Source organism: Apis cerana, linkage group LG5 (genome assembly GCF_029169275.1).
Source record: "Apis cerana isolate GH-2021 linkage group LG5, AcerK_1.0, whole genome shotgun sequence".
Classification (NCBI taxonomy): domain Eukaryota; kingdom Metazoa; phylum Arthropoda; class Insecta; order Hymenoptera; family Apidae; genus Apis; species Apis cerana.
Genome location: NC_083856.1, coordinates 7,395,465 through 7,413,833, shown reverse-complemented (window position 1 = coordinate 7,413,833; position 18,369 = coordinate 7,395,465). Strand labels below are relative to the sequence as shown.

The window sequence follows — 18,369 nt, the reverse complement described above, 5'->3', positions numbered from 1 at the left end:
TCAATTGTTAATTGTTATTTCAAGACCGTTTTATTTCTTGTGTAATTATTTGATATTAATATAAATTAGCAACAATTAAATTATTGAAAATATGTGCCTATATTTGATTTTATGAAAAATTTACTTCAAAAATAATTTATTAGCTTTTCATTTAATATTATAAAAATAATAAATATATGAATATATTGAAAATAATGAATATATGAGTATAGAATATTGATATTGTTAATTAAATAAAGGAAAGCAAATATCAATAACTAATACATAATATGAAAAACTATTTTTTAAAATAATTTATAACATATATTGAAAGAGATTTGTAAATAAAAATACTATTAATTTTTAGTAAGTATTATTAAATATAGACACATATGTTTAAAAAATAACTTTTTAAGGATATGTGATAAGGGTGGATAAACTGAGTACAATAAGACAATGTAAAAAATATGCTTATTATAATTAATAATGCTTAATAATGCGCACTAATGTTGATATTTTACAAGGAGATACATATATAGGTACATATGAAGCAATGCATTTGTTTTCTGATTAAATTTTGCATTGTTCTTATATAAATAATTACTGTACCTACTTACTACTATTATATATAATAATAATAATATATATATATATATATATATATATATATATATAAATATATATATATGACATTAATTTAATCCCAATATGGGTTAAATTGTAAATTATATTGTATTATTTTCCATTTACAAGTGGCAAGTTCATTGTCCATTTGTGATGATTTACATTTAGCTAAAACATTTATTATTCAAGATACACTTCCTTGCAACCTATTATGTATAAATAATGACATGCACATATAAGATACAAAAATGAATATATTTAGCACAGAAACTTTGATAATAAAAGCTAGATCTCACAAAAATTTTTAAAATCCTGGTATTATAAATTATGCATGGAGGTATTGCGATACTTGTGAATGTATCTAATTAATTATTTATAATTTACAAATTCAACAAAGTATTTTTACTTAATTTTAAATACGATATGTATTAAAATTATATAATATGATCTGAAGTATATTATATACACTTGAAAATGTTACATATAATATAATGCTGAATTTTAATCATTTAAATGTTAAATGGCAGTAAATGATTTAGTTTTCTTTATAATTATTAACATCTTTATAATTACTAATCTAGCTTTATTCTCAAAATCTATGCTTTACTAAAATTATTTAAATTTTTTTATATTATTATTTTGAATAATAAAATAATATATTGCATGTCATTTTTTCTTTCATAGGTTGCAAAAGAAATTTAAACATATTACAATTACTAAAAATATCAAAAATGAAACTATTTCGGCACTTCTTATTAAGTTCAATCTTTAATCATATGTTACAGCTATCTATTATTGAACATTTGTCTACATGATTATAATACAAAATGAAGAAAATGATGATAGTGATCATTATGCATATTAATAAGATTATTTGCAATTATTTGCTTATATTATTACAGCAGGTAGGTGATAAAAATGAATGATTATTTATATATATATGTAGTTTTTTTTTTAAGTTCAGTCATGTGTTCATGCAATTTTATTTATTTTTTTATAAACAAAATTTCTTGGTAGAAAATAATTTGATAAAATATTTCTAATTTCTATTTAAACAAAAATTAAATTACATTTTTATCAAAATATACAGTGAAAATAATAGTGTACTGATTTTCAATAAAAGATTTTAATTCTACTTAAAACATTTTAGAAAATTTATACAACTAGAGAAGTTACATAAAATCATTTGATCATATTTTTACAAAATATTTATGAATATTACTTGCAGATTAGATCAGGGTTATATTTTTCGAGTTATATTTTATTTTAAAAACAAAATAAAAGTCATTAGCGAAAATGAATATTAATAAATGTATTTAAATAAATTGAGTTTTCAATTTGTATTATAACTAAAGTAATAAAATAAAAATAAATTGATATACCCTGAAAGATTCAAATATAATAGAATTATTTTATAGAATGTTTTTGTCCTTTAGCTTTTATATCTTTTATAAATATTTTGAAAAATATTTAATGATCTATTTTGTTATAACTAAAACACTCTAACTGAACTTTTAAACGATATTCAAAATAATTTGAAAATGTATAAAAGAACAATATTTAATTGTAATTTTTCATGATTACTTTTCAGTAAAAATGAAATTTTTAGAATATTATCTCTTTTTTTTTCATGAATCTATACCTATATGATGTAGTTTTACTCAACGAAATTTATATTAAACAACTGATAATTTTTATTTCTTTTTACTTTCTGTATATCAATCCCTGCCTTTCTTGAATTTTTATAACTATACAACAGAAGTTAATAACACAATCTTACGTTTAGCAGCACAGACACAAACAGTATTTTTTTTATATATGTAAGGAACACACATGAACTCATTTTTAAATCATTATCTTAATAAAATAGACGGGGCTACGAAGCAATGTCTGACATGAGTTGAGCCAGTAAGGCTGGCTCTAAAAGTCCATGTGTTTGTCCCATTCTTTCCAAATTTCGTACATCTTTATCTACTGCCTCTAATGCTCGTTCTAATTCTTCTTCCTCTTCTCTTGATGGTTCATATTCTCCATTTCTACCCTCTAAAAATAAAATAGAAAATAAAATAAAAAATCCTACTTTTGATTAGAATAATATTTAAAATAAGAATATTTCATGTTTATATGTATGTATATTTATAATTCTAAATTATAAAGCATATATATATATATTAAATTAATATTAAATTAATATTAAATTAATATATGAAATAGTTAATATATTTGTAAGCTTTGGAAAATCGATTCTGTATTCAAAACAAATATAAAAGTTGATTTCTATAATAAAATATAAAACTGTTGATTCAAACTCATTTATGAAATAATAAATAAAATAATAAATTATAAAAATAATTGATAGCTATAAGTTAAATTATAACATAAATTATAACTTCATATTGAATAAAGCGAGATATAATGAAATGCAATGATATGACGAAGACAAAATAGTCTCATTCTCTCTAATGCAAATTTAATTAATTGTAATTAATTAATTGTATTTAATAATTTATTCTCTAAAAATATTTTATAAATATATTAATATATTAACACTTTATATAAAATTAATAAATTAATAAATAATTATAAATTCATATAAATCAATATATAATTTATCTATATTATATATAGAATATTAATGAAAAAATATTGTAAAAAAAAAGGGACAATTGTAATTACCAATGAATAAGTCATTAAAAGCATCAGCAGGTAAATTATTGAGCACATTGCCAAAATCATGCTCTGCAGGATCCAGAGAAGGAAACACTTCATGATCTCCTAAATCTACTTTAAGTCCTCCTCCAAGACCTAATCCTAATCCTAGATTTAAGTTAGCGGAATTTGAACTTCCTTGCACTACAGTATTCAAATTATTCAAAGCTTTTGTCTGATTTTCACTAGAGTTTATTTGATTCAAATATTGATTTTCTTCATGTATAACTGTAGGATCTTTATTAGTTTCAAGTTTATTCACAGGAGGCCGTTTTCGTTTCTTTGGCCTAGATTTTGGTTTAGGCCTGGGAATTGTGGGAGATGTTGGTTTTTTACGAGTTTTCTTTGGTTTAGACTCTTGTGCTTTACGATGGTAATTATCTCTCTTCCTTGCATGTTCTGGACAAAGAGGTAATTCATGTGCAACATCAAACACAGGAATACAACATTGTGTATTATCACTAAATTTGGCAGTGCAATGTTCAAATAAAAGTTGATCTCCATTCAACATAATATGACGAGAACAATGACGTGTACAGGGCAAAGATGTCTGTTGACATCCTTCAGCTCCACAGAGTCCACCAACTAAAAGTGGTCCATCTATTACTTTGCTCGTACTTGGAGAACCACTTAAAGCTCTTGCTGTAGATGCAGGATCCTTATAAGCAGCTTCCAATAAACATTTAGCTCTATCACGTAACAAAATTTCTGAGTCTGTTCCACTTTTATGTAATTGAAGTAATCTTCGTCTTAATTGAGAGCGCAATTGAGAGAGACGAGCTGAACGATTCAATGTTGAAGTATTATCTCCAGAAAACCAATAATGCTGATAAATTGTCATTTCATCTCCACTAGAATCACTATCTGATATTTCATCTCCAGCTCTAGGATAATACAATAACATATGGTCCCGACTTTGCCTTCTATTCTTTAGTCTTTGTAAATTTTCAATATGATGTTGTTTTTGTTGAATTGCTTTTGCAAATTTATAATCTATATGTTCACCATCACCATTACCATTGCCACCACCACCAACATTACAATCAGCATCTAATTCTACAGCACGATCTTGTACAGCTTTGAATTCCGCATCTGATACGGACGTTATCCTTATTCTTTGTTTCATACATTTTCCTTTAGTTTTATTATTTTTACAATTTTGCATTACTTTAGAATTTTTAGATGACACTACTGTAACATTTCTTCCTGTTGTATGTGTACTAAATGGTTCTGGTTCACTGAAAATGTAGGGATCGACATCTTGACGAACCTCAGTTTTCAGCAAAGCCTTTAAGCGATCCGAAAACTTTAATTTATTGTCCATGTTTGAATTTTCGGATATAGGGACCTTCATTGATTACCGTTTTCCTTGTATCCTGTTCTACCTGCATTCTCAAACCCTCCAAATCTTTCCTCTTATCTAGATAAAACTTAGTTCACGCCATATGCTTAAATCCAAATCCATACATAAATATTTCTGAATTCATAATACTGAGAATAAAAAAATAAAAAATTATTTTTATTGTATTATATCACAGATTGGTATTTCTTACATTTGTTTTAGACACATTAATGTTTATATATGCATCAAGATGATACAACTAATAAAATGAATTTTTGTACAAAATATAATAAATTATAAAATAGTTATATGTACTACTTATGCTAATAATATTAATGTGCATTTGGCTGTGTTATTTACATGTATCTGCATATGTACAAAACTTAGTTTTGTCATGGATCATACTTTAATAGAAACATTAAAATTGATTACCTATTATATACCTATATTCAGTATCAAATTATGTAGTGGAATCTTACAAAAAATCTTATATATTTAAATGACAATAAAATTTCTGTATTTCAAAAGTGCAAATAATACTTTAGCAGTCAATTGTTTAGATAGTTAAAGCTATGTATCACTAAGTTTAAATTTGCATAATTCTGTACATAATATGTCAGATGGATATCAAAATCTCTCTTGGTTCAAGCAATAAGCGTGAACTTAGTCCATGGCTAGATCAGGATAAAAATAATCCTTGCCTCGCATAGCAATTCAAATTAAATATACTCTATACATTTTTTAATAATTGCATTACATGAAACATCAAAACATTAAATGTGGATTCTAAAAGTTCTGATAATTTCTGATAAGACAAAGCCATATTAATAAACATTTTATCTCTGGTGTTGACATGAGTGCACTATGTTGGATATCAACACTGTTTGGTTATGTTCACTTTATTTAGGTAATATGACACTATGCAAAATACTGTAATCGAATTTCAATAATACAGTTAGAAAGATTCATAAAATGAATCTTGCAGCATATTTATATCCTATAACAAGGGTAAACTATTCACAAATACTATCACGAAGTTTCCTTTATGGACTCGTTTCGTTTAGTTTAACCGAGGTTGGAACAATGAAAATTATTCCCAACAATAAGAGAGATTATTGCCCAATCAGAAGCAATTCGACCTTTTTCATGCAAAATACACTTCAACGAGATTGAAGATTCACGCACAAATTCCAGCATTCATCGATAATAACATTAGAAAGACATGTCAGATGTAAAGAAAGCAAAATGGCGGACACTGCACACACGAACAGTTTCTGATGCGAAAAATCTTTGAATTCACTGTATTATCATTATGAATTTGGTATACAAACATTTTGCGCCCATTTTAAGTGTTAACTAATTTTATATGATAATTTACAAAAATATATTTTTACAAAATTTTGATTATTTCTATTAGAAATGTTTAGATTATTTTTCGTTATTCATTTTTACATAACCTTTTAACTTTATATATATAAGTATTTAATTTATTTCTTTTTTTAGAAAATTTTTTTTAAAATAATAGAAACGAAAAAATTTATATGATAATATTTTATTTTTTGAGTTATGCATTTTTTGTTTAATTTCTTTAATGTTTTATTATATTTAAAATAATATTCAATATATAAATGTGTGGTTTTTTATTGATATTTCAATAAATTGTTCTATATATGAAATATTATTTTATATTATTTTACAAAAGTATTTTAAATTATATAAGATTGCAATTAATATTTGTAGTGATATAAAAAAAAAATTTTACAAATTGATTTAAAATAAATTTTGATTTTTGCAATTCAAACATTCAAGATGAAAAAATTTTTTCTCAAAGAAATCTTAAACACAAAACAATTTTTCATTTTTAATAATTAATAAAAAAAAACTGCGTGATTTTTCGAAATATGATTAATATACTCTAAAAAAAATACTATCTATAATTAAATGATATAAATATAAATAATAATAATAATAATAATACACACGCGCGCGCGCACACACACACGCACATATTCTTTTATAAATATTATTTATGTTTATTATTTATTATATTATTAAATATAAAATTATAATAGTAACAATAAAATGTTATGATTTAAAAAAAATTTTTTGCATTTTATAAAACTATTTTTAAAATTTAAACATTTGATTATTAAATTAACAATCAATATTAAATATATATATATGTATTTTATATTTAAATAACAACATATTTGTATATGTATTCTATATTTAAGTAATAAGTTATTTAAAAAAAAATTAAAATTAATAAATATTGTAATTTTAAAAATATGATCAGCTGATTTTGACATTTAAAATTATAACCTATTTATATTTATTTATATATTGCAGATTATCACTTGTTGATTTATTTCATATTTTTTCAAACAATTTTAATTATTTAACTTTTTTTTATTAATTAATAATTAAAATTAATAAAATAAATTAATAATTTATTAAATTTTAATTGTTTATTATTAATATTTTACTGCAAAAAAGATCTGATTCAAATATTATATTATCTTTTTCAATAACATAGATATACAAATTACATAAATTGTTTTATATATTTTTTGTACATATTATTATTTTACATGTTTCATATGTTTATGTACTAAATTATTTTTTATAATTTAAATTTTTTTAATTAATATATTATAATTTATATTTATATTTTGTAACATTTTAATAATATAATTGCAAATTTTTTAATATACATAGGAGAATTTTATATAAAATAACATTCTTAATATATATTTTTTTTTTCATTCGTATTTCATTTTGTATTTTTTTCCTTGTTTCTTTTTTATAATTAAATATACAATGATTATATATACACAATTCTATTTTATATATTTAAAATTACTTTAATTATAATTTTCTCATAAACATGTCTTTTAAACACATATGTCTATTAAAAATAGTAATCAGATTGTTATATATATATTATAAACAAATAATATATTTTCCAGAAAAATAAGAAATAATAATTTAGATTAAAATAATTAAGAATAAATTTTAGACTTGAATATAAAATGTTATTTAAAATTTTTAATTGCATAAAATTTAATTTTTTTTTTGTTATATTTTTCAATAGTATACAAAAGAAATCAAATATATTAATTTTAAATTTGTTTTTAATAAACATTCAACAAGAATAATATATAATAAATTGTGTACATAACACACATTTAATCCCTCTGATCTCACCTGATATTTAATAAATTTTTTTACTAGTTTATTTTGACTAGTGAATATTTCTTTATATATATTAGTGTTAAGCATTTTATATATATATGAAACAAAAATTTACATATTAACTTTCTTATTATGTTTTTCATTTAATAATTAATAATTCAAAGATCATAATTTGTAATAAAAGAAGTGAACAAAAAATTAAGAAACTAATTAAGTACAAAAGTCTTTAAAATGCAAAAGATACCATTTTTCTATTTTATAAATGTGAATTTGTTTATAAAAATTTATTACATATTGTTACCATGTAGAAATTATATTTTACTTAAGAAATATGTAAAAACATTATACATAACATTTAAAGATGAATTTTAGGAAAAATAACAAATATATATTGTAATAATTAAAATTAAATCCTTTTTTCGAAGATTATTCTTGTTAAAAAATTATTCCAATTATTTTCAATGTTGAAAATTTATTTTATTCTATATTTTCATTGATTCAATTTTTAATGATATTAAAATTTTAATTTGAGGTATAATTTGTGGCAGACCCAAGGGACGGTAATTTTTTTTTTTTATTACAAAAGTTGTATTTGAAAATTATTATGAATTAGATAATAATGTATGTTACGTAGTTTTTCGTTGAGGTTTTTGTCCTTTAATAATAGTTGGCCGGCCTTTTATATAACCTTTCTTTCGGCGTGGTGTCTAAAACATTAATGTCCCCCCCCCCACAACTTCAACTACATTTCAAAATTATATAATGTTATAATTTAAAAAATGTAAAACGATACGACTAAAACTGTAAAAAAATAAAAGTTTTAATTTATTATCATAAGACATAAAATCCTTACCTTTTTACTAACATATGAATTAGCATTACGTGTAACAATTCGTTTAGATATCGGAATGGTTGGTCTATTAAATTCATTTGGTTTTTTCACCCTAAAATTATGTCAATTAAAAATAAAATTTATATAATAGAAAAAATATTTATATACATAAAATTAATTCATAATCTTATTATTATCTTTTATAGAATTACCTGTAAATTCTAACAAGCCAATGTTCGGTTGTATAGGCTTCTTCTAAATATGTTAATTGAAAATTTTTATTTCCTATTTCGGCATTACGTGTACGATCATAACCAGATGGCGTTCGATAATCAATTTTTACTTCTCCAAATCGATAATAGCTTAATTTATACATTAGTGAATTCAAGAGGGTTGGTGATCCTTCTGAATCCACGCGAAATTCTCCTTTTTCAGTAAAATAATCACTTTCACGAATATGTTGTGGATATTCACCTTCAGCAATTCGTACCATCCAAAGGAATTTATTAACATCATCTCCAGAATATCCAATCATTCCTCCAAAAATAACTAAAACATAATCTACATCTAATGATGTCATAATTTCATAAGCAGCACTTTCATTTGAGCTCATTGCTTTTCCAACTAAAGCTATGTGTGAATTATTCCAAGTGTTATTGTCCACAAGTGTAGTTCTATATTAAAATAGAAAATATTTCATATTATTATATATTATTTTATAAATAAATAAAACATTTAATATATTATTTTCTAATAATATATACCTATTAGCCATTCCAGCAATTTGATAACCATAATCCCACCAACTCATAATTCTAGCATCAATAGGTGTATTTTGTGCTAACCAATAATAAGCTTCTCTAAAATCATCAAGAATAGCTCTACCTCCATCATTACTATATGATGCCAGAACAATTGAAGGACTAGAATATGCATTACTTGTAATCCAAGTACAATGCAGTGTAAACATCATCATTAACATAAATGCACCAATGACAACACCATTTCGAAGATTAACACCTAATCCATCACCATTGCCCCTAGGTCTCTCATGTTTCATTCTACGAAGTTTACCAGCTTTATCATATAATGCTCTACCAGGACTTCTTTCTCTTTCTTCTTCACTTTCTTCTTCACTACCATTATTACTTCGATCGTTTCTTTCATTATCTTCTTCTTTAAAAAACAATTCAAGAAGATCACTAAATGCTACTCCAGCAAGCATACAAACAACTGGAGTTAAAGTGAGCATAAGTCGCACCATTACTCCAGCAAAATAAACAGCGCTTATAGCATATAATATAACTGTAAAATAAATAATTAATAATTTTTATAACAAAATAATATTATTTTGAATCTTACCAAAAACACGTTCATCATTAATACGTTTAATGCAGTACCAGAGGCCTACAGGAAATGTTGTAACAAGAATATGTAAATCAAAGAAAAAACTAAACCATGTAGTAGGTTGATGTTCAGAAACAGATGCTATTATTGGAATGTGTATTTTTGCATAGCCAGTATCCCAGAGTGAATAAAATCTTCCACTCCAAGGTGCAACAACACCAGCATAAGTTAAACAGATTAAAGCAAATAAAAGAATACCAGCTGTAACTGCAACTATTCCCCCAAAATATTTCATTTCAGATTTTGTAAGTACAGTTCTTAAATATCTACAATAATAAAATTATATAGAAATATTTATCAAACTCATATTAAAAATATATTAAATTAACATACCTGAGAGTTGCTATAAAAATTAATAATCCAAATACACCTCCAGCTGCCATATGTTCTGATGTTCTTATTGGTTGAAAACCAACAAATGGTATTTGCATACTTAATAAAAGGCCCAAAATATAGAATGTAGTATAACTTGTAAAAAGACGATTACTGAATCGATTCATGACTAATAATGCAAAAACATGAAGTGGAATTAAATTAATAATAAAAACATAACCACCCCATGCAGATACCATATAAAAATAGGATAGAGCAGTCATAGAAGCCCAAAAAATAGAACCAGTTTTAACTGACTTAACCCAAAGATAATATGTAATTTGTAGTGCAAAAATAGCAATGCCTTCATTATCATAACTTCCTGCTACAGATCTTGAAATATAACCAGGTACAATTGCAATAAAACATGCTGCAAATAAACCAGCTCCTGCACTCCATATTTCTTTTGTTAATAAGTACGTAGAAATGGCTGTAAGGCCACTAAATATTGGAGCTAAGAATACACAAATATCTCTTATATGTACTGGGATATTTAAAGAATGTAATATGTAATGTATAGATCCAGATGTTATCATTAATCCAGGATAAACAGTTCCACCTACAATACGACCCAATGGATACCATGCTCTTTCATCAAACCAATTTATAAAATTATAAAATCCATGTTGCACCATATATGCTGTTGCTCTGTAGTTAAACCTATGTTATAAATATATATTTTATTTTATAATAATATTATAATTATAAAATAATATACAATATTAATATATATTATTTTACATATACTAAAATTATTATACAATTAATATATTATTATAAGATATTAAATAAACATTAAAGAAAATATATTATTATATTAATCTACATTAAATTATTAATATATATATATATATATATATATATCCTAATATAATAACATAAAAATACATACCAAGGATCGAATTCGTGTATGATACTTTCAAAACGTATTACTGCAAATAATCGAGAAGCAAATCCTGAGATCCAAGCAAGTAGCAAAACAGTAAAAGTAATGAGAGAACTAAGACCAGCAGCATTTGTTAATGTAGAAGTTTTCATTTGCTTAGATGACGACTTCTTATCGGGAAACATATCTTTTTTGGTATTTATCATGGATGTTCTATTTGACAACATATTTTCTTTAAATCTATAAATATAATGAAAAATATTTCTGTTAAACTTTAAGAAATATTTGCCATAAACATATTAATATTTGTTTTTATTCAACACGTTACAAATCAAGCAGTTCACAACAAATTACCAAACCACTATGTATTTAGGCTAGAACTGTTAAGAGACACGTTGTACACCGGCTACGTGTTAATCATGACTCCCAATGATGTTCTATATATATATATATATATATATATATATATATATATATATGAATATATATATATTAAAAATAATATATTTTGCGCTTAAACACACATCATGTTCGATGTGAATATCAATTGCTGATTGGCTTTATTAACAAAATAAAATTAAAAATAGTTCGACTGCCAATAGAATTAATTTTACATCAATATAACATCCGGTCATTGACTATAATTTAAATCAGATATAGTCATATAGAATGTACTGTTATTTTAAAACGTCATATCCGAATAATCTTATTACTTAACTGTTTCTTGTAGTATATTGCAAAATTAATATTTCTTGCTTTGTGTATTGTATTAATGTTATTGTATTAATATGTATTGTATTAAGTATTAATCAAAATATTTTACTCAATAATAACGTAGATAAAAGTCTTGATTGCTTATAATATAAAATAGTGATTAAAAATTATTCGGTTTAAACTAATGAAATAACATGAATTAAATATTAATCATTATTAGTAAGGGTAATGTTTTTTTATATAATACAAAAGAAAATTGTTCTCTTATGTTTACTAGCAAGGAACAATTAATAAAACGTACTGGGAAAAATTCTATTGGTCGTTATGATTTCTTAAAACTTTTAGCTACAGAATTTAAAACCACTAAGTCTAAAGGTAATTTAAATGACATATGTAATTGTTTGTAATTAAAGAATAATTAAATAAAATTAATACCATATTATTATTTTTACAGATGCAAAGGAGCAAGTATTGGCAAATCTTGCTAATTTTGCATATGATCCTATTAATTATGGATATATAAGACAATTAAAAATAATCGATTTGTTTCTTCATACTTTATCAGAAGATAATTTAAAATTAGTTCGTTTTGCTGTAGGAGGTATCTGTAATGTCTGTGTTGGTACGTATATAATTATTTCAAAAATAATTATTTTGATAAAATATAATTATGATAATAATAATTAAAATAAAACTTATATTTTAGATCCAATAAATAAATTATATATTTTACGTAATCAAGGTATTCGATTATTAACATCATTACTTTCATTACAAGATGAAGATATCATACTTTCAGTAATTACCATTTTAATATTTTTAATTAATCCTGATTCTAAAAATGAAGTAACAACCGAGTTAATTGAAAAGTTATCTCATCTGTCAAATTGTAAAAATAAACGTATAAAAAATTTGATAACAATATTTTTTAATGATTGTATTATAATAAAAGATAAAATTGAAAATTCTAAAAGTATATAAATATTTTAAAATATAAAAAAATTTTTAAAATAAAATAATTTAAAAAGTTATATATTATAAAATAAATATAAAATAAAATGCAAACAAAAACATTTTTTAAATTGTTAAAAAGATATTGCACAGGATCTTCAGATATTTTAAAAACTCTAAAAGCTGGAAATGAAATATCAGTTATTAAAACTGTTACAAAAGATGATATATTAAATTTTGCTAAATTAACTGGTGATTATAATCCAATACATTTTGAAATATCAAACCATCTTGTTCATGGTGCTTTACTTAATGGTTTAGTATCAGGTATACTTGGTACAAAAATTCCAGGTCCAGGAACTATAGTAGTTGAGCAAAACTTTAAATTTCCAGCACCATGTTATGCTGGAGATATAATAGAAATAAAAGTGCAAATTGTTTCTATAAGAAAAATTATGAAATGTGAATATATTTGTATTGCAAATGGAGAAAAAATAGTTTTAAAAGGAAATGCAAAACTAATTAAAAAATCAATATTTAAATAAAATATCAATATACTAGATATAATATTGTATAATTTTATTAATAAGAAAAGTAATATTCTTCTTATTTAATATATATATATTTATACATTAAAATTATATTCTTGTTAAAAAATAAATTAAATTTCTTTATATGTAATATGATTGCAATATTATAATATTATGAAATATTGCTTATTAAGTATGTGACCTATTTTAATTGCTGACTTAACAAGACAAGGCATTTTTAATAAAACCTGCACAACTTATTCATTTTTATTGTTCTATACAAGTGAATAACTTTTAATTTTTATTATTTCATATAATCAACTCAATTAATGTAAGTATTATAAAGGAAAAAATATAAATTGAAAAATATATATTTTTTTATTATTTCAATAATTTATAATTCTTTTGTAGACTTTATATATTATTAAAAACTGTTTTTATTTACTTATAATTATTATTTAATATTTTACTTAAATAAAATTTAATATAAACATAAATATTTTTTTTACAGAAGAAATGTATCCAATATTTCTAGTATTTGTTTTTTTTTTCTCATCCATATTAGCAGATAATCAAATTAAAATAAAACCTTTAAATAACACTTTAAAAATCTTAACTAATGAATCTTCAATTGGCTGCATTTGTGGAATTTTTTTAAGTGGAGAGTTTAAAAAAGATAATAAAAAATCACTTGAAGAAAATCCTGCTCTTATTCATGGTTTGCCTGGAGTATTTCCATGTACTTCAATTGGAAATAAAATTTGTATAAGTAAATGTTTAGACACTGTAAGTTATTTCACAAAAATATAAATTTATTATTATATGTATATTTTATTAATTTTTTATTTCTTAATTAAAAATTATTAAATATTTATTATAGATTATTAAATATCTTCCAAATAGTTCTAAAATTTTATGTAGTTCAATAGAACGTGATTGTTATAAGGAAAAGGTAAGTTTTATTATATTGTTTCATAATAAAGAATTTATGTTATATTATTATGCAATTTTATATTATGATAATATTATAAGTAAATTATATGTATATATTTTTTTATAATAGGCCTATTTATTTATTAAAAACTGTAAGAGTGGATGGATTAATACAAATCTTTCTGCTGGAAGGGAATATTGCTGTAAGGATGGTAAACCATACAAATGTCCAGTATTTTAAAATAAATATTTTTTATTATATTTATTATATTATTATATTATTATAAATTTTATACTTCTTCAATTTAATAAAACTATTCTTGATTTTATCACATTTTCTTCTTAAATATCCCGCTCTTTTTCTAAATATAGCTTCAAAAGTATCATATACACTTTACAAAGAATTAAAAGAATCTCAGATAAATATTTGCAATCTTTGTTCTATAATTAAATTGCTAAATATAAAACTTTATTTTCTGTGTATTTTAAGAAAAAAAAAATTTATTCCATTATATTTTTTGTTTTAGTAATTGACATTTGAGGTATAATTTTGATCTTTAATTTGTGCTATTGGGTCAAGTTCAGGCATAACCCTAATATTATAGATAACAAACTGTTAAATTTAAATTAATCAGTTTAAATTTGTATCTCACACACTCTGTATTTTTAATAATCAAAATAAAAATTAATTTTTATTGATTCAAAAAAAAATGAAAAGAGTAATTATCATTTATATTATATTATATTATTAAATATATATTAATAATAATAACAATTATAGTGTCTTATAAAAAAGAAACAATATGAAACTATACTATATATAATATTAATTAATTATCTCGAATAAAATATATTACAAATAAAGAGTGGTAAGAAACATGTGTGCAAGACTTTTAGCATGTCCTTTGTGCGCACAACCAAGTTTTTTAACATTGGATGCATTGAGAGCAGGATTGATAAGTGTAGCCACAAGACCTCTTACATGTCCTGTATGTAATGAAGTATTGCTTGGTATTGATAAACTTACAATTCATTTATTTAGCCATACTATTAATTTAAGCAATAACAATACAATAGAATCATTGAAACATACAAATATTATTCCTAATACTTATAATTCATCAGCAATTAATAATTTAGAAAATACTATTTTTCAAGATTGGAATATGTCTAAAATAGAAATTACAGATTCAAATAAATTTTCACAAAATATTTTAAATATTCAAAATAATTCAGTATCTTCTCAAAGTTTGCATACAAAAAATGAATCTCCAATTTTTAATTCAGAAATTTCTATTGATCAAAATCAATTAAATCATGCATCTCAAATTACATCTTTACAAAATTCAATTTGTGAAAATAAAGAAACAAATACATTTCAAAAGAACAAAGAAATAGAATTAGAAAAAGATTCTCAACAAATATTGCAAGAAACAATGAAATTAAATTATGCTACACAATATTTTACTAATCAAAATATTAGACATATAAATTATATGCAAAATTATCCAGAAACAGAACATGGAAATGTTCAAACATATAAAAATTGGATGCAGAATCAACAGCAGAATGAAAATATAACAGATAAAATAGAAAAATCTCTAGAAAATAATGAATCTCATAATAATGAAATGACATTAAATAAATTTTCAAGTACTTATACTAACATATCATTACAAAAAGTTAATAATAAAGATATACAAGAAAATTTATATATTACATGTAATGAAAATCACAATGAAAATCTTAAACAAAAAGAAATATTACCTCAATTGAAACTTATAAAAACATTATCATCAACAAAACAAAAGACTGAACGTTGCAATATATGTGGTTTTCATTTTCCTGATCATAATATTTTGCTTTTACATAAACAATTAGTACATATGATTAATGAAAAAGATTTAAATATTATTCCTGAAAATTTACTTAAGAATTATTCATGTCATTTATGCTCTAAAGTATTTAAGATGAGAGGTAGTTTAATGGTGCATATGCGAGTAGCACATATGGGATGTAATTTAGGTAATTTATTATAATATTAATATTTATAATATTAATATTTATTAATAGATAATCAAATAAAATAATAAATATTAACATATATATACTTTTAGGTTCTTTAGTTAAAGGTGAACAAATAGAATTCATATTTAATGAAAATAAGTATAATTGTCCCACATGTGGAAAAAAATTTAAAAAGGTAGAATTAATAATTAATTAGCATTTAAAATATTTTCTTTTTATAGAAAAATAAAGTAAATTATTTTAGGAACAACATGTAATACAACATTTAAAAACACATGAAGCTAAACAATGGGAATGTGATATATGTAGTAAAATGTTTACAACAAAATATTTTTTAAAAAAACATAAAAGATTACATTCAGGAGAAATGCCTTATAAATGTAATATATGCAATAAAACATTTACTTTTCAACAATCATATCATAAACATAGATTATATCATAAAGATGATAAACCTCATACATGTACAACTTGTGGCAGATCATTTAAAGAATTATCTACTTTACATAATCATGAACGAATTCATACAGGAGAAAAACCTTTTGCATGTGAAACTTGTGGTACGTTAACTTTTATAAAACTTTTGTTTAAAATAATGCTATAAAAACTTTAGAATAATGCATGTTTTGTTTTCAGTTATTACTAACAATTTAATATGGATTGTTCTGTTTCTGCAATGTATGTATAACAATGTTTTGTAGTTTATTATTAGATTATTAGATAATATAGCTTATATTTAAAAACAATGACTAAATAAACAATAATTATGCTTTTATATAGTCTATAATTTGCAAATTTTATAATTATAAATTATTTTTTATAATTAAAAATAAATAAAATAATATAAAAAAATTAATTTTTTATTAAATAGTTCTATAATTCACATATCTTTTTTTTTTAGGAAAATGTTTTCGTCAACGTGTTTCATATTTAGTTCATCGTAGAATTCACACAGGTGTAATGCCTTACAAATGTACAATATGTGGAAAAAATTTCAGATATAAGGTATAATACATTTACAAAAATGTGACATTTTATTAATTAATTTATAATTCAATATTTGATCATAGGTAAGTCAAAGAACTCATAAATGTCCAGCTCAACAAATAGGAAATACATATCAAACAAGCACCATAGATCAAAAATCAATAAATCTATCCAATATACAAGATACAAACAATGATATATATAAAACTCAAAAACATTTTTTAAAAGAAAATCAATCAATGCTAAATATTATAAATAATGAAGAAAATAAATATGTGTTAATAATAAATACTCAAGGCCAACATCTTTTAACAAAAGAAAGTAACATTGAAAAAACTATTACAAATAAGAAACAAAAATTAGAAGAATATACAGAAACAAACAATAAAAATGAAAGAACAAAAAATATATGGAAATCTGACATTCCTAATAGCTCCACATTTAAAAAATCTTTAGAAACTTGTAAAACAATATATTCAAAAACTGAAAAACCATTTCAAGAAGATGCAAATGATTTTTTTTCAATGATAATACTTCCAGTTGAAAATGGATTATCTTCACCCACTGTAGAAATGGAACATTTACGAGTATCATCTCCCATACAAAAAGAAATTATATCAAAACCTTATGAAACTTTTAGAAATGCAGCTTATGACATGGAAATGAATATATTCAATACAGATATAGAACAAAATTTTAGTGGTGTAAATAATAATACAAATAATTTGCAAACTATTAATGAAGAATCTTTGAAACAACTATTATACACCATTAATGAGAAATAATTATCCATAAAAATTACATTATTAGTTATATATTGTTACTATAAATAAATAAGTATTATTTTAAAGAAAAAATGATTTATAACTTACAACAAATT

The 18,369-nt window shown here is 22.5% G+C and overlaps 5 protein-coding genes across 9 annotated transcripts; 3 read left to right on the top strand and 2 right to left on the bottom strand.

The window, feature by feature from the left end:
• Positions 1-438: 438 nt before the first annotated feature.
• LOC108004319 (INO80 complex subunit D) lies at positions 439-7,773 on the bottom strand. 2 transcript variants are annotated; one of them, XM_062074827.1, is made up of 3 exons: positions 5,087-7,773; positions 3,280-4,803; positions 439-2,646 (listed from the first exon to the last, which is right to left on the bottom strand). In XM_062074827.1, exons 2-3 carry the CDS (start codon positions 4,664-4,666, stop codon positions 2,480-2,482), a joined length of 1,554 nt encoding a protein of 517 aa, XP_061930811.1. In that variant the 5' UTR covers positions 4,667-4,803; positions 5,087-7,773; the 3' UTR covers positions 439-2,479. The 2 variants fall into 2 exon arrangements, with proteins under 2 accessions (XP_061930811.1, XP_016922611.1); XM_017067122.3 differs by having other exon boundaries at positions 3,280-7,773.
• Positions 7,774-8,304: 531 nt separating this feature from the next.
• On the bottom strand, positions 8,305-11,858 carry LOC107997661 (dolichyl-diphosphooligosaccharide--protein glycosyltransferase subunit STT3B). Of its 4 annotated transcripts, none has more exons than XM_017056415.3 (8): positions 11,701-11,858; positions 11,353-11,586; positions 10,422-11,120; positions 10,044-10,354; positions 9,446-9,986; positions 8,894-9,355; positions 8,703-8,793; positions 8,305-8,591 (listed from the first exon to the last, which is right to left on the bottom strand). In XM_017056415.3, the coding sequence occupies exons 2-8, from the start codon at positions 11,571-11,573 to the stop codon at positions 8,565-8,567; spliced, it is 2,352 nt and encodes a 783-aa protein (XP_016911904.1). In that variant the 5' UTR covers positions 11,574-11,586; positions 11,701-11,858; the 3' UTR covers positions 8,305-8,564. The 4 variants fall into 4 exon arrangements, with proteins under 4 accessions (XP_016911904.1, XP_016911902.1, XP_016911903.1 ...); XM_017056413.3 differs by having other exon boundaries at positions 8,305-8,556; XM_017056414.2 differs by having other exon boundaries at positions 8,305-8,556; positions 11,675-11,778.
• Positions 11,859-12,174: 316 nt separating this feature from the next.
• On the top strand, positions 12,175-13,801 carry LOC107997571 (uncharacterized). The gene is made up of 4 exons (XM_062075582.1): positions 12,175-12,435; positions 12,515-12,682; positions 12,767-13,029; positions 13,116-13,801. Exons 1-4 carry the CDS (start codon positions 12,327-12,329, stop codon positions 13,554-13,556), a joined length of 981 nt encoding a protein of 326 aa, XP_061931566.1. The 5' UTR covers positions 12,175-12,326; the 3' UTR covers positions 13,557-13,801.
• Positions 13,732-14,803, top strand: LOC107997689 (follicle cell protein 3C-1). The gene is made up of 4 exons (XM_062074842.1): positions 13,732-13,872; positions 14,053-14,327; positions 14,422-14,493; positions 14,605-14,803. The coding sequence occupies exons 2-4, from the start codon at positions 14,058-14,060 to the stop codon at positions 14,713-14,715; spliced, it is 453 nt and encodes a 150-aa protein (XP_061930826.1). The 5' UTR covers positions 13,732-13,872; positions 14,053-14,057; the 3' UTR covers positions 14,716-14,803.
• A 39-nt stretch (positions 14,804-14,842) lies between these two features.
• Positions 14,843-18,346, top strand: LOC107997688 (zinc finger protein 510). The gene is made up of 5 exons (XM_017056456.3): positions 14,843-16,499; positions 16,592-16,677; positions 16,747-17,062; positions 17,404-17,507; positions 17,573-18,346. Exons 1-5 carry the CDS (start codon positions 15,353-15,355, stop codon positions 18,272-18,274), a joined length of 2,355 nt encoding a protein of 784 aa, XP_016911945.2. The 5' UTR covers positions 14,843-15,352; the 3' UTR covers positions 18,275-18,346.
• Positions 18,347-18,369: the final 23 nt, after the last annotated feature.